Raw genomic sequence first — 15,779 nt, 5'->3', positions numbered from 1 at the left:
TTATAATAGCTATATTTTTAATAACATGCTACATTTTTTAAAGAATTTAATTATAGTTTAATATTTGCCTTTTGTTTGTATGACATGTCATTGTGATTATATAAGTTTATACAGATTAATTCCTTTACAAGTTTCTTTTTGTAAAAATAATAAAATTTCTATGTTTCTGTTTAACAGAATTTTAATTTCTGTGGCCTGTAGATTAAGGATTAAAAGAGATCCTGATAAGGATAAAATAGTTCATTCCATTTTAGTTAGCTGTAAGTCATCTTTTTTACCTGTTAGGTATGAAGTATTCTGGTAACTTTGTTGCTTTAAGTTTTGTGACCATACTACCTTTTAAACACATTTTTTTCTTTTAAAATTACTTATATTCTATATTATATTATAATTGTTTCATTTTAATTATTAAATATAATTTTATTCTATATCCTATGTTTCTTTTTTTTTTTTTAAAGATCTTGTCTCCAGCTCTGATGGTTTTATTTTATTTATTTTTTATTTTTTTAGGTGGGGAGGCAGAGACAGACTCTTTTTTATTTTTTATTTTATTTTTTACAGAGACAGTGAGTCAGAGAGAAGGATAGAGAGGGACAGACAGACAGGAACGGAGAGAGATGAGAAGCATCAATCATTAGTTTTTCGTTGAGCATTGCAACACCTTAGTTGTTCATTGATTGCTTTCTCATATGTGCCTTGACTGCGGGCCTTCAGCAGACCAAGTAACCCCTTGCTGGGCCAGTGACCTTGGGTTCAAGTTGGTGGGCTTTTGCTCAAACCAGATGAGTCCGCTCTCAAGCTGGGGACCTCGGGGTCTCGAACCTGGGTCTTCGGTATCCCAGTCCGACGCTCTATCCACTGCGTCACTGCCTGGTCAGGCCCTATGTTTCTTTTTTTTTAAGAGTAAATGGTAGGTGATATATATGTGCATATAATTTTAAGAATTCTGATACATAGAAAAAAGCATGTGGTGGAAGGTGATATTTAATGATTTTATAAATCTTGACTATGTATTGTTTCTCTGTGCAGAACTTATATATGCTTGCTGATTTAAAAGTAGAAATCATTGAGACTTAAGGAAAGTAATCAGGCTTATTTATTTGCAACATAAATAGTGCTATTGAAATTTGAAACTGAGAACCTATCACTTAATTCTGCCATGAGGGTTTTTTTTTATTTGAACTTAATAGAGAAATGATAGGTAGTTATTATATGCATTGGTTAGCTATTGCTGCATAATAAATTACTCCAGCATATAGTGACTCTAAACAACATTATATTTATTATTGAACAGTTTTTTTGTGTTAAGAATCTGGGGACAGCTTAGCTGGGTCCTCTGCTTAAAGGTCTCTGTTACCCACTTTGAGATGGTCATTTCATAGGCTTGACTGAGAAAGATTCATTTCCAACCTCACCATTTTGTTGAAAAGAGGTTTTCTTTCCAGTATGGCAGCTTATTTCATCAAAGCATGCATGCTGAGAAGATAATAGAGGATACCTGCAAAGTGGAAGTCACTATCTTTTGAAATGTAGTCATGGAAGTGAAATCCTATCATTTTTGCTTATTTTGTTTGTTAGAAACAAGTAATTATATCCAGCCAGGACTCAAGGAGAGGATATTTACCACTCATATAAAAAGGAATAAATACTAGGAGGCTCAGGGAAGCCATGTCAGAGGCTGCCTATCATGTAACTCTTTTTGCCTTAGTTATACAAAATAATGATGAACTATTGAGAATGAGTTCATAGATAATTTTTATTCTTTTGTTAAATATGGAGCCTCTTAATTTTGTGAGAATTGTAAACATTCTTTTAGTATGGTGTTTGCAGGTATGCTACCTTTCTGTTTCTTTGCTTCAATTTCTTCAGTCCTCCAGATAAGATTTCAGGTTCTCCCATCCTCATACTTTAAAGAGTATGCGTAATAAATTAGAAAGTTAAATTCTCTTTCTTTTGAGGATGCCAGATAGTATAGGCTGTCATACAGCTGTATTGTTTTACTTCAAAGTGTCACAAGCCTGTTTCATAACAATTTGGAATGGAATTTATTTTGTCTGTATTGAATATTGAAGTGTTCAGCAATATAAAAGAGAAGTTTAGAATCTAATCCAGTGATTCTCAAAGTAAGCTCTTTGGTCAGCAACATTATCATCTTGATAGGAATGCAGATTCTCTGTCCCCTTTCCAGACTCACTGAATCAGAGAAGCTAGGGGAGGGGAGGGGCCCAGCAATCTGTGTTTTCACAAACTCTCCAGTTGGTTCTGATGGCTGCTGAAATTTCAAAACCACTGATCTGTTCAGCACCATTAGAACCTGAATATTACATTTCTGAAAGCTTTTGGCCAATACTAGAAATCTTTACTACTCTTATACAAGACTTTCCAGGAAAATAAACATTTTTTCCCTACTCATTTTATAGAGTAAATGACAAAACAAACACAGTACTTGCCTTGTGTATTTCAAGTCTGTTGGTTAGACAGCACATGTGTTGGCCAGGAAGGTGGAACTGTTGAGGGAGAGCACAGGGATTTTTGAGATGACTTTTTTTTTCTTACCCTGTTTCTCTTTTGTTAACAAAAGTCAAATGCTAAATAGTGGTTTTTAGATGAGAGTTATGTTTGCCTAACATTGTATCATATATTAAACTTTTTCAGTTGCATTTTGAAAATACATTTGATAATTATCAAAGAATTGATTGTATTGTGTTTAATCAACTTTATAAGTTAAGTTTCAGTGAAAATTTACCAATAAAGATTTGCACTGAAATATCGTAGGTGGAATAGAAGTCTCACAAAAAGGTCTCTTTCTAATTGTGATGCCAACTTTCTCATGTGTAACTACTGATTGGAAAACCATCTATATAGATAGCATGATCTTTTTGTCTGTTCTTAATTTCTTCTAGTTGATTAAAAAACAACAACAACCTATCCTATGATACTATTGTAGTAAGATGCAAATTAAAAGCAGACTATATTTAACAGTTTGGTTATATGTCTTTTGTCACTATGTTTTGTGAAAGTTTGACAATGTTAATGTTTATGAGGACTAAATTTTAGAAGGACTGACAAGTAATTTTAGTTATTTCACATGAATTCATATTTTAGTAAGCTATAGTGAGCATGAGCCTTAGCTGAATGATACATACTGCTCATGTGTTCATTTGGGTAAAGTTATTAGAATTACAGAGTAGGTTTTGGTATAGTTATTATATACCTAAGAAGATAGGTGTTTAAATACAAAAACTAGATTACAAAGTGAAAAGTTCAGTAGTGCACGAAAAAAACCTATACGGTTCTAAAGAAAATGGGGTAACAGTGGATATTAACAACACTGAATATGCTCTGCCCTTCATACTCTCCCATGCAGTTAGGCATCTGGGATTCTTCTGACTTGTATTGTTTGCTGGATTCTTTTAGTTTAGTAATTTTGAAAGCAACAGGGTAACCACAGGATGGATGAGAATTGCCAGTAAGTGTAGATCAGGTTAAGTAGACTTGTAGAGGCCTAATGATTTTTGAAAGAGGATGGCCGCTTTACATATTTTTCTCAGTCTTGTTGGTTTTGTAAGTTTATCGTGTCCTTTTATTGCTTGGTGGTTAAAATGGCGCTTCATCCTCCATTTTAAGGCCACTTGCTGCCTGGAGATCTTTTTATATAAAAACTCCTTTTCTGGTAAAACAGAGAAATTTTTTAAAATAAATTATTAGCAGATTTTCCATTGACAAAACATTTGAAAGTGATTCAGCTTTCATTATTTTTTCCCCATGCATTTAGTTCATGAATTAGATTATTTTCCTCTTTGGACTAAATTTGCTACAGTTATGAAGATGGGACTTAATAAACCATTTTGGCTTTGTTGCAGTTATTTATGGTATAAAATTATCATGAAATTGTTTTTAACTTTTTTCTGTTTTCCTACTTAGTAATGTTATTTTTCTTTAAAGAAAAAAGTGCGTGCCACATAAGTTTTACATTCGGATTAAAGGGCACATATAAACTGAGAATGTTTATACATAGTTGAATGTTTCTTAAAGTTCATAAAGTGTACAAATGAGTGAGAGTCACTCAAATTAGTATTTTCTAACTCCTGTAGAAGTAAAGTATCTACATTTATTTTAATGTGCCCTGTGGTTGTGTATATATATGAATTGGCTATACCCTTTTTCTCTACTCCCACAAATCAAGGGAAATAATAACCTTTCCCCACTCCTGTCAACCTTTGAATGTCCCACAAAGCTTTACTAAGTGAACATCCATCCTCTTCCAAGTTACCTTGCGGTATCTACAGTATTAAAGAGCTCGTTGATCTATTTTTGTATTAAAATGTTAAAATTATAAGATCAGATGTTGATTATCAAACTTAGTGTTATTTTTATGGAGTTTGATGTTTGTGTATGCACAGGTGTGCTCTTTTTAAAACTGATGTCTAACTTGGTGATTACAGCTTGTGGGGGAAAACCTATTATCAGGTTGTTAGACTGGGTTTTCATCAGGAAGTCAGATGTTATACTCGAATTGTTGGTCCTCTGCAAGAAAGCAGAATGTTTCTCTTGAGTGAATAAGCCAGGAAAATGAGGCGAGGGGGTTATTTCAAAGGTTTTTTTGTTTTTGGTTCTTTTTGGTTTTTGTTTTTTTTGTTTGGTTATTTTTTTGGTGATGGCATAAATACATAACAGATTATAAAATCCAATTACTATATTAAATTTCATCACTTGTTTTTTAGGTATTCCAATAACTGTACCACCTCCAGGTAAAACTTTTTCCATGTTTTCTCCATCATTGTTAATAAACATGAAATTTCAAGCCTATAGTTACAGGAGGGACAGTGTTGATATGGTTAGAATGTGAAATAGGCTATTGGGATTTCAAGGTCCTATTTTCAGCTCTGCCTTTGCTTCATTCCAGTTTTGATTAAGATAATTAGTTTTCTTATACCTGTCTTACCCATTTCTGTAGAAATAGAGATTCTGAGAAATTCCCACCATATCAATTTGTTGAAGAAAAGTGAATATAGGATATAAAATTCTTATAGAAAGTACCAACAAATTTTTATGTGATAAATTGACTGCAAGAAATGAGAAAGATTGTTTATCTTGACTTTATTATGGTTTCTTATTTTTTTACCCTACTGACATAACTAAAAATCATGAGAAAATATGTTCTGAACCACTCTATTAGGTAGATTGGTAACTGGACAGATGGTTGTTCTTTGGTGATTAAATTGTTCATTGTTATAATGGTATTATGATCAATAGTTTATATATGGCCCAGTTTTGGCTTTTTACTTTTTTTTCAGATTTTGTTTTTTTGTTTGTTTTTTTGTAGTGCGATGCAAATATGATAGCAAGTGGGTTAGCTGATTTCAGTATTAAAAGCCAAGGAGCATAAAGACAATGAGAAGTGACAGTGCTTGGAAGGGTGGGTCTAAAATCAAAAAGACTTGTTAAACAGAAGCAGCAGAGTTGAGATAGCATAGGTCAGTACTCATTGTTAGATGTGAGGTAGTCACTGATTGTGAATGTGGCTGAAGGAGACTTACCAGGAAAGGTTAGTTGTAAAGGATTCATTGGTCTGTCTTTTTAGTTTAAAAAGAAATGTGATGGTAAGACTGTATAAAATAGGATTGTGGACTCTGAGGACTAACGTGGTAATTGCTAAATTGTACACTGCTAAAATGTTCAGTGTAGGATTTATAAATCCTAAAACTGGAATCAGTGAAGATGAGCACGGTTAATTTGGAACAACTTGAAGTAGGGCGAAAACTAATTTAATTAGACTTTTGGAAAGGGTTAAGAGAACTGGGATTCAATTTTTTACACATAATACTAAAATGAAGGCCTAGTGGAAATGTTTTTAATATGTAGAAGGTGTTAGATAATAGGACAATGGATTGTTTCTTGTCTTCATTTAGGATAGCATATGTATTGCAGTGTGAGAGATTTAAATAATATAATTTAATGGATTTCCTAGTAGTGAGAGCTGTTAAAACTTGGAAGGAATTGGTGTAAGTTGTGGAATCTTAAAGTCTTTGTTGGGATTCTGTTTGCCTATCTGAATTTGCAAGTGCAGGGTAGATTAACTGTTAGGGTCCCTTTTAGCCACATTCTGTGGTATTTCATTTAGGTATTGCAAACTATTGATAATACAAACCTCATGATATAAAAGTGCAAATTTCTTTCTTTCCAAACTAATGCAAAACTACATTATGTGCCTTTCTTTATAAAATAATTTTTTAGGGTTGTGCTATTAAAATGTTTTATAATGAATATTCTCAGCCTTAAGCATTTATTCTATCTACTGGTAAAATTTTATTTATAAATTATATATTTTAAGGAAATTTCTATACATCTGAAACTCAAAATATTTTTTGAAAGAGGTAAATGTTATTTTAGTTGTTTTTCTTCTAAAATAGTATAACATATCTGGTGGCAATACTACTGTTTTATGTGTGAAAAAGGTAAGGCATTGAGATGAACTTTCTCATACAAAATGGGCTGTGTGTGGTGCTGAAAATAAGACCTGTGTGGGTGTCCTGACTTCCAGTTTGTGTTCTGTATGTTAGACCAGACTGTTCATTTAAAGTTTTATTATTCTAGTATCTGTTTATAAGTTTAAGCTTCATTTTTTTCTGTCCATTATAACATAGAAAAGCATGTTATGTCCCCAGAAAAATTTAGTAATGTGCAGCAACTTTATTCCACTCTTGGCATTAAATGTACATATTCTCTTAACATTTTTTTTCTTATGATTGAATTTTTCAGGTTTTCCGCCTCCACCAGGCGCTCCACCTCCATCTCTTATACCAACAATAGAAAGGTAAATCATTGCGTATACTGTAAATTTTTTGTCATTGATAGACTTAATTGAAGACTCATACATATTTTGGTAATATTTTCAAAGACTTAATTTTGTAAATGGTAGTCCTTACCTTTTAATTAATAAGTCTAGATCAATGTTAGTTACTTTTATATAAGACGTTGAATCTACATGGCCCAATAACAAAATACAAAGAAAACTGATAATATTTTGAAATATCTTCCTTTGATTTATGGCATACTGATTAAAGAAACTCCTAAATTGATTTTTTTAAAAATTGACTGTAGTCAATTTTGTGGGAAATACAAACAGATGACTAGTAATCATGAATAGTGAGTGTCTGTTTTAGGATGAGGTGAGGACAGTTGTTACCAGGGACCATGGTGAGGAAAAGCTGCCGAAGTCCTTGCTACCCTGCTACAGCTCAGCTCCCACAAAGGGGGGCTGGGTCCATTCTGCATGGGAGGAGCCTTAGCCTTATTTTTATACTCTGTATTTACGGTTCATGTTAGTTGAAATGCTATACTAAAGAATATTGACTTCATGGATGCCAACATTGTGTTTAACAACATAGGCTTTGGAATCACACAGACCGAGGCCATATTTGACCGCCATAATTGACCAGCTCTGTGCTGCTAGGCACAGTGTTTCTCAGCTGTGGTCGGTGGGCCGGCAGTGGAAAAAACACTAGACTAAACAAAATTCATAACTACTCTTCAACACCTAGTTTCTTTTACCAAATGGGGTTGATAGAATTGTAAAGATTAAAACAGCCAGTAAATATAAAGCATTGGCATAATTCTTGATAGATAGAAATCACTAATAAATGTTGACAATAATTATTTCTGCTTAAGTGGTGATTAAACTCTAAAGGTAGTGTATTTCTGAAAAAGTGATTCAACTGATATAAAAAGACAGAAAAATTGTGAGAATCTTTTTATATCAATAGCAACAAACCATATGATTTTGAAAGAAAATGATAAAACTCAGTGGAGTGTGATTTGTGAGAACATAAGGATTTAATTTCATTAAGTCCTTGTTAAACATATGTTTGTTTTCTCAATCAAAAGGTTAAAAGTATTATTTGTTGATCCTGTCAGTGGGGCTGAAGTAATGATTTATAACCATTAAGACCCAATTTCTTTTTAAGACTAAATTTTAACTAAGAGCCTTAGAGTTTCTCTGTTATTAGTTAAGATGAATTCATTGGATTATTCATATTAAATAGTACTAGCAAGCTATATTTTTCTTTACAACTGGTGTTAAAGTTTAATATTTTTAGAGGTTAAAAAGCCTGTGTTTATAGAATTAAAAGTAAAGTTACTGAATTAAAGCTTATTATTATAATGTGGTTAAATAAGTCATACTTCTCTGCCTTTTTGTTTTGCACCAAACTGTTAAAATTTAAAATTTATTTGCACTACATAAATATACATTTTTCTTCAACAGTGGACATTCCTCTGGCTATGATAGTCGTTCTGCACGTGCTTTTCCATATGGCAATGGTAAGTATTTTTAGTTACCAGATCCATTTGAATCAATAAAGGACTTAAATATTTTTATAGCAATGAAAACATACTTCCATGGTTTAAAATACTATGTATTAACTAAAGTAGTAGTAACTAGATCTTATATTTAAGGACAGTTAACAGATAAATTTTATTTTTTTATCAACTGAACTTTTAAAAATTAATGAATGATGATGTAACAGTGATATTTATACTTTTTCTTTTCCTTAAAAGATTTAGGATTTCTCACCAATTGTCTTTATGGTCCATAATCTTTCTGGGTTTTGACTCATAGTATCCATCTAGCCTTACTCTGATCTTTCCCCATCAGTGGTTTATCTTTTTTCCTTGATTCTTTGGCTAGGTTCTCTATCAGGTTCACTCTTACCAACTTTATCCATTCCAAGGGCTTTTAATACCACTTTCTGCTTAGATCCTTGGTTACCTATTTTATTTTAAAGTGCTGTGCATTGGTACTAGGTTTTAGGGATACAGTAAACTAGACATAGATGTAAGTTTGCCCTTATCATGTTTATAGGGTAGTGAGGAAACAGCCAGGTATAGAAGAGGGTGTCATGAGAGCATAGTGCCAGGGGTCTCCCATTCCCAAGGGGTGGAGCTATAAATGATGTGACTTGAAGTTCAAAACATGTTCAGAGATGTGGTAATGACAATGTGGTGGGCTTTATGAACTGGAAGAAGTGTGGTGTGGCTGGAGCGTAAAGAATGCATGATGAATGCCCAGAAATGAGAAGAGAGGATGCAGGGCCTTATAACTGTCTAGTTTCAACCTGATTCAGAGGGCTCTGAAGAGTTCAGTATTATGCTGAGTTGTGAAATTGCTAGATTACTTGGAGAAGTTCCATTCTGGTTCCCTACTGTGAGGAAATTATTGGTAGTAGAAGGTGGGAATGGCTCAGACACCTGCTTGATTAGGAGAACAATAAACTGTTGGGAGTACATTCTGTGCTGCTTAACTGCATAACGATGCTCTGTCAGTGATGGACCAAACTACGTATATATGTGACTGGTCCTATAAGATAATGGAACTAAAAAATTTCCATCGCCTCATCACATCATAGCCATTGTAATGCATTATCCATGTGTTTGTGGTGATGTTGGTGTAAACACACCTGCCCTGCCAGTCATATAAAAGTATAGCACATACAGTTGTGTACAGTACATGATACTTAATAAAGGATTGTGTTAGTGGTTTATGTATTTACTATATTAAATGTTTTACCATTATTTTTAGAGTGTGCTATTTGTACTTACAAAAAAAAGGTTTGTTGTAAAACAGTATGCCATGTTACATGAGCCGCAGCCTCATACATCGCATTTTTACCACTTTTGATTTTGTCATTTTCTCTTGTGCTTGATTTAGTCTTGTGTTTCGTATAGTAACATGCTATTCCGGCTTGCAGCATATGCTACACCGGATAGCCATACCAGATAGCCTAGGTATATAGTAGGCTATACCATCTAGGTTTTTTAAGTGCACTCTTAATATTTGCACAACAAGGAAAATGCCTAATAATGTATTTCTCAGAATGTATCTTCATCATTAAGTGGCACATGACTATAATCCATGAGAAGAAATTATAGTGTCCTGTTTTCAGGTAGTACCATCATCACAACTACTGTGCATCTTTCTAAGCCTTCATCTCTTCCTTTCCCTCTGCCTCTCAACCTTGGTTAGCTCTACTGCTACTTACAGCGTTTATATCTTGTCCTGTACCAAAATTATGTCTGTGGCAAGTTTTTTTATTCTAAAAGCTAAACAATAAACCTTATTTACATTATTATGACTGGAAGCATTGTGTACTATAGAGCTAGTTTTGATACTCAAGCCACTCAAAGGAGAACGTTCCTATGACAAATATATTAAAATTACCATTATATACTTCAACTGTGTAAAGTCATACCATGTTTTAATTGAGTTCATATTTGGACCATGACTTTCTCAACCTTGAGTATATAAAAAATATTCTCTAGAGTCTAGTACATATTTTTCCCCAGAAGTTTTCAGATTTTGTTTTTCATGTATATATCCTTAACCCATCTGGAAAATAAATTGTTGCCTATGTTATAAAGTAAAGGTATAAGAACAATTTGTTGAGTAGTCTATCCTTCATAAGGATCATGAATCTGTTTCTTTGCTTTCTCGACTATTCATTTGGTTTCTTTAACTACTCTTTGTGCTAATAATGATGCACTATCTTAATTATAAATTTTATTGTAAATCTGATACCTAGTTAAGCAAAATGTAACCTTTATTTGGAAGTATTCTTTTTTTTTTTTTTTTTTAAATAATTTTATTTTTTTAATGGGGTGACATCAATAAATCAGGATACATATATTCAAAGATAACAAGTCCAGGGTATCTTGTCGTTCAATTATGATGCATAGCCATCACCCAAAGTCAGATTGTCCTCTGTCACCTTCTATCTTGTTTTCTTTGTGCCCCTCCCCCTCCCCCTTTCCCTCTCCCATTCCCCCCTCCCCCCCGTAACCACCACACTCTTATCAATGTCTCTTAGTTTCACTTTTATGTCCCACCTACGTATGGAATAATGCAGTTCCTGGTTTTTTCTGATTTACTTATTTCGCTTCGTATCATGTTATCAAGATCCCACCATTTTGCTGTAAATGTTCCGATGTCATCATTTCTTATGGCTGAGTAGTATTCCATAGTGTATATGTGCCACATCTTCTTTATCCAGTCATCTATTGACGGGCTTTTTGGTTGTTTCCATGTCCTGGCCACTGTGAACAATGCTGCAATAAACATGGGGCTGCATGTGTCTTTACGTATCAATGTTTCTGAGTTTTGGGGGTATACACCCAGTAGAGGGATTGCTGGGTCATAAGGTAGTTCTATTTTCAGTTTTTTGAGGAACCACCATACTTTCTTTTTGGAAGTATTCTTGAGCCACTGTTCTTCCATATTCATTTTAGAACCAACTTTACAAGTTCCATGAAAAACTGTTTAGATTTTGACTAAAATAACTGGCATTTATATTATGTTTGTTAAATGACAAACTCATGTAATCCTGACAACCTTATAAAGCAGGCATACTGTTATTATCCTCATTTTATGGACAGGAAAATGAAAAACAGCCAGATTAAGTAATTTCCCTAGTATCACAGTAAATGGCAGTCAGGATTTGAAACCCATGTAGCCTGGCTCTGTAGTTTTAGCTCTTATACCATAGGTTGAAATTCAGTTGAGCTCCCTATCAATTTTGTGTGAAATTCATACCTTACAACATGATTTCATCTATAAACAAAGACTCACCATTTAGGGAGATGTCTTTTAATGTGTTTCAGTTAAGTGCTATAATTATCTTCATATATACTACTTGCCTATCTTTGGCTAGATTTAGTAATAGGCATATGGTGTTTTTGTTGTTGTAAATGATATATTCATTTGAATTCCATGTTCTGTTGGCTTATATTTAGAAATAGAATTGGTTTTTGTTTCATTCATGTGTCTCTATATACTATGGAGTTATGCATAATAAAGGTACATACATCGATCATTGTATGTTGATCATGTAGCCAGTTACCTGTTAAATTTTCACTATAATTTGTAAAGTGTCTTCAGGTAATACCATCTGCAGATAATGATTTTGTTCCTTTTCTGATTCTTCTTTCTCACCCTCCACCATTTTTTTGTTTGTTTGTTCTTTTTACTGTTCTAAGTCCTCCATATAATGTTGAGGTATTGAAAGTAGAGTTCTTTTCTTAATACCTTTTTTTCAAAGCTTTTATAATTTTTACTACTACAGTTTTACTGTTAGGTTTTTGATAGAACCCTACATCAGTAAGGAAAATTTCTTCTAGTTTTCTAATAGTTTTTAAACTGAATGATCTTTATTTTTATCAACTGCTTTCTGAGATAATTATACTGTTTTTCTCTAACTTGTTAATGTGGCAGATTTCTAATGTTTTTCTAATATTAAACCACTATTTATTTGCTGAGATACATGATTGATTACTTTAAAAAAAGTACTGATTTATCTAGGATTTTGACATGGTCAATACCTTATAAACTAATAAAAACCTACCTATAAAAGCCATCTGATCTTGTGGAAAGGTTTTAAATTACTAATTTAATATCTTTAATAGTTATAGGATGATTAAGATTTCTTTTAATTCTTGAGTCACTTTTGTTTGGTAATTTTTAAGAATTAATCTGTCTGCAGCTAAGTCTTTAAATGTGTTCTCATCAAGTGTATAGTTTATGCACTGTTTAATCTCTGCACCATTTGTAGTTGTGGTCTTTCTTTGGTTCTGATATTGTTCATGCAGTCTCTTTCTGTATAGTCTTGTCAGAGATTGTCATGTTTTATTTGTCTACAAAAACCAACTTCCGACTTTTTTATTTGTGTAGTATTTTTCTGTTTTCTTGATTTATACTTTTTATTATCTCTCTTCTTTTAGATTATTCTGTTTTTCATAATCTTTCTAAATTTTATTTAGAAAATTGAATTTAGCAGGGTGACATTTACCAATAAGAGTACATAGGTTTCAGGTAAACATTTCTATAGCATTTGAGCTTGATTATATTCTATACCCATCACCCAAGGTCAAATAATTTTCCATTGCCGTGTATTTGTCCCTCTTTACATCCTTATTCCTCCCCCACATTCCTCTCTCTCATGGTCCCCTCCCCCTGGTAACGACTTCACTTTTATCTATGTACATGAGTCTCAATTTTATATCCCACCTATTTGTGAAATCATACAGTTCTTAGCTTTTTCTGATTTACTTATTTCACTCAGTATAATGTTCTCAGGATTCATCCATGTTGTCATAAATGGCAATATGTCGTCATTTCTTATGGCTGAGTAGTGTTCCAGGGTATATACACTGCTCACAAAAATTAGGGGATATTTTATTGCTTCATATTCATTTTAAAATATCCCCTAATTTTTGTGAGCAGTATATGTACCACATCTTTTTTTATCCAGTCCTCTCTTGAGGGACACTTTGGTTGTTTCCAAGTCTTGGCCAATGAATAATGCTGCGATGAAAATGGGGGTGAATGTGTCTTTATATACCAATGTTTTTGAGTTTTGAAATAGATAGCCAGTAGAGGGATTGCTGGGTCATATAGTAGTTCTATTCTTAATTTCTGAGGAACCACCATACTTCCTTTCATAATGGTTGTACTAATTTGCATTACCACAGCATGAATGATTCTTCTCCACAGACTCTCCAACATTTGTTACTACCTGTCTTGTTGATAATAGCTAATAGCTAATCTAACAGGTGTGAGGTGGTAGTTTTGATTTGCATTTCTCGAATAGCTAGTGAAGATGAGTATCTTTTCATATATCTGTTGGCCATTTGGATGTCTTCATGGGAGAAGTGTCTGTTCAGATCCTCTCCCCATTTTTTAATTGGATGGTTGGTTTGTTTGTTGCTGAGCTTTGTGAGTTCTTTATGTATTTTGGATATTAACCCCTTATTGGAGCTTTTGTTTGCAAATAGCATCTCCCATTTAATTGGCTGCCTATTTGTTTTGTTGCCAGTTTCTTTTTCTGTGCAGAAACTTTTTAGTTTGATATAGTCCCATTCATTTATTTTTGCCTTTATTTCTCTTGCCTTTGGGGTCAAATTTATAAATTGTTCTCTATGGCCAAGGCCATGAATTTAGTACCTATGTTCTCTTCTATGTAATTTATTGTTTCAGATCTTTTGTTTAGGTCTTTGATCCATTTTGAATTAATTTTTGTGCATGGGGACAAGGTATAGTCAAGTTTTATTCTTTTGTATGTTTATTGAAGAGGCTTTCCCAGCACCATTTATTGAAGAGGCTTTCTTTCCATTGTGTGTTTTGGGCTCCTTTGTCAAAGATTATTTATCCATATATATGATTCTGTGCCATTGGTCTGTGTGTCTGTTTTCCTGCCAATACTGTGCTGTTTTGATTGTCGTGGCACTATAGTATAATTTGAATTCTGTGATTATCATGGCTCTATAGTATAATTTGAATTCTGTGCTTTTCTAAATTCTTAAGTTAGAAGCTTAGTGTGTTAATTTTTCATCTTTTTTTTTCTTCATTTTTCTGAAGCTGGAAACAGGGAGGCAGTCAGACAGACTCCCGCATGCGCCCGACCGGGATCCACCCGGCATGCCCACCAGGGGGCGATGCTCTGCCCCTCTGGGGCATCGCTCTTTTGCATCCAGAGCCATTCAAGCACCTGAGGCAGAGGCCACAGAACCACCCTCAGCGCCCAGGCAAACTCTGCTCCAGTGGAGCCTTGGCTGCAGGAGGGGAAGAGAGAGCAGAGAGGAAGGAGAGGGGGAGGGATGGAGAAGCAGATGGGCGCTTCTCCTGTGTGCCCTGGCCGGGAATTGAACCCGGGACTCCTGCACACCTGGCCGACGCTCTACCGCTGAGCCAACCGGCCAGGGCCTTTTTCATCTTTTTTAATGTAGTGCTTTTGGAGAGTAACTTTTCATCCAGAACAGTTTGCATCTCTAGACATTTGATGTTTATAATCAGTTCCTAAATGATTTAAAAAAATTTTTTGACACCTGAGTTATGAGAAATGTATTTTTAATTTGAAATATATGGAGATTATTTTTTCATAAATTTAAAATTTTACTAATTTAAATTGTATGGTGATCAGGGAGTAGAGTGTTTATTTTATCCTCTGAAAGTACATAGCCTATTTTTGTAAATGTTTCATATGTGCTGAGAAGAAGGAGTATTCTTTAACTTTTATAGACAGTATTCTGTTATGTTCATTATCAACCTTGTTAACAGTGCTTTGTTCAAGCCTTACATATCTGCAGCAATTATATTGTCTGCTTAAGGTATCAATAATTGAGATAAATTTGGCATTCTCTCATAATCTTTGTGGATTTTTTTATTTCTACTTATATTAGTAGTAGCTCTTACTCTCTAAAACTTAAGGTTATGGTGTTAGACACTGGGGAGTTTAATTTGTTCTGTCTTCTTGGTTAGTTACGTTTTCCATCTTTATGTAGTTCTTCTTTCCTAGATAATTTTTACTGTACGACTCAGTTTTGTTATACAGTAAGAGATTGAGGGATATTAATATTTTTTCTCCCATCCTTTCAACCATTTTATGTGGTTTTCATCTTCAGAATATAGTCCCAGTTTTTAGAAGTATGAATAAAAATCCTGTTATATAACCTATACATTCAGTCCTGATGAAGTTGATCTTTTATAGTATTCTGACTGTTGAGCTAATAACCTTGTTGACCTCACCCCCATGTTTTCCATCTTCGTTGAATTGATTTTTTAAAAATTCTGTTTTTTTCCTTTATTGTTTTGAAAAAATATATATTTTATTGGTTACTCTTTAAATGAATTATACATCTATCTGATAGATGTACTTTTGCTGAACTCTGCCGATTCCGTTTGTTTTGTTTATAAATGCCTTTGTTTTGTTTTCTTATTTTTGAAATATAAT

General features: G+C 33.5%; 1 protein-coding gene across 8 annotated transcripts in view; it reads left to right on the top strand.

Annotated features, from left to right (window-relative positions):
• FIP1L1 (factor interacting with PAPOLA and CPSF1) overlaps nucleotides 1–15,779 on the top strand; it is an 80,579-nt gene that overhangs the window by 55,958 nt on the left and 8,842 nt on the right. For 4 of the 8 annotated variants that reach the window (XM_066233600.1, XM_066233596.1, XM_066233597.1 and 1 more), the window contains 3 exons: nucleotides 4,725–4,751; nucleotides 6,763–6,817; nucleotides 8,267–8,322. In XM_066233600.1, the coding sequence (XP_066089697.1) occupies nucleotides 4,725–4,751; nucleotides 6,763–6,817; nucleotides 8,267–8,322 (138 nt within the window). The remainder of the gene's footprint in view (nucleotides 1–4,724; nucleotides 4,752–6,762; nucleotides 6,818–8,266; nucleotides 8,323–15,779) is intronic. The other 4 variants (XM_066233601.1, XM_066233598.1, XM_066233599.1 and 1 more) reach the window with 1 other exon arrangement.

Source organism: Saccopteryx bilineata, chromosome 5, assembly GCF_036850765.1.
Source record: "Saccopteryx bilineata isolate mSacBil1 chromosome 5, mSacBil1_pri_phased_curated, whole genome shotgun sequence".
Taxonomy (NCBI): domain Eukaryota; kingdom Metazoa; phylum Chordata; class Mammalia; order Chiroptera; family Emballonuridae; genus Saccopteryx; species Saccopteryx bilineata.
The sequence above is the reverse complement of the archived record's forward strand: the minus strand, read 5'-3'. Positions and strand labels throughout refer to the sequence as shown.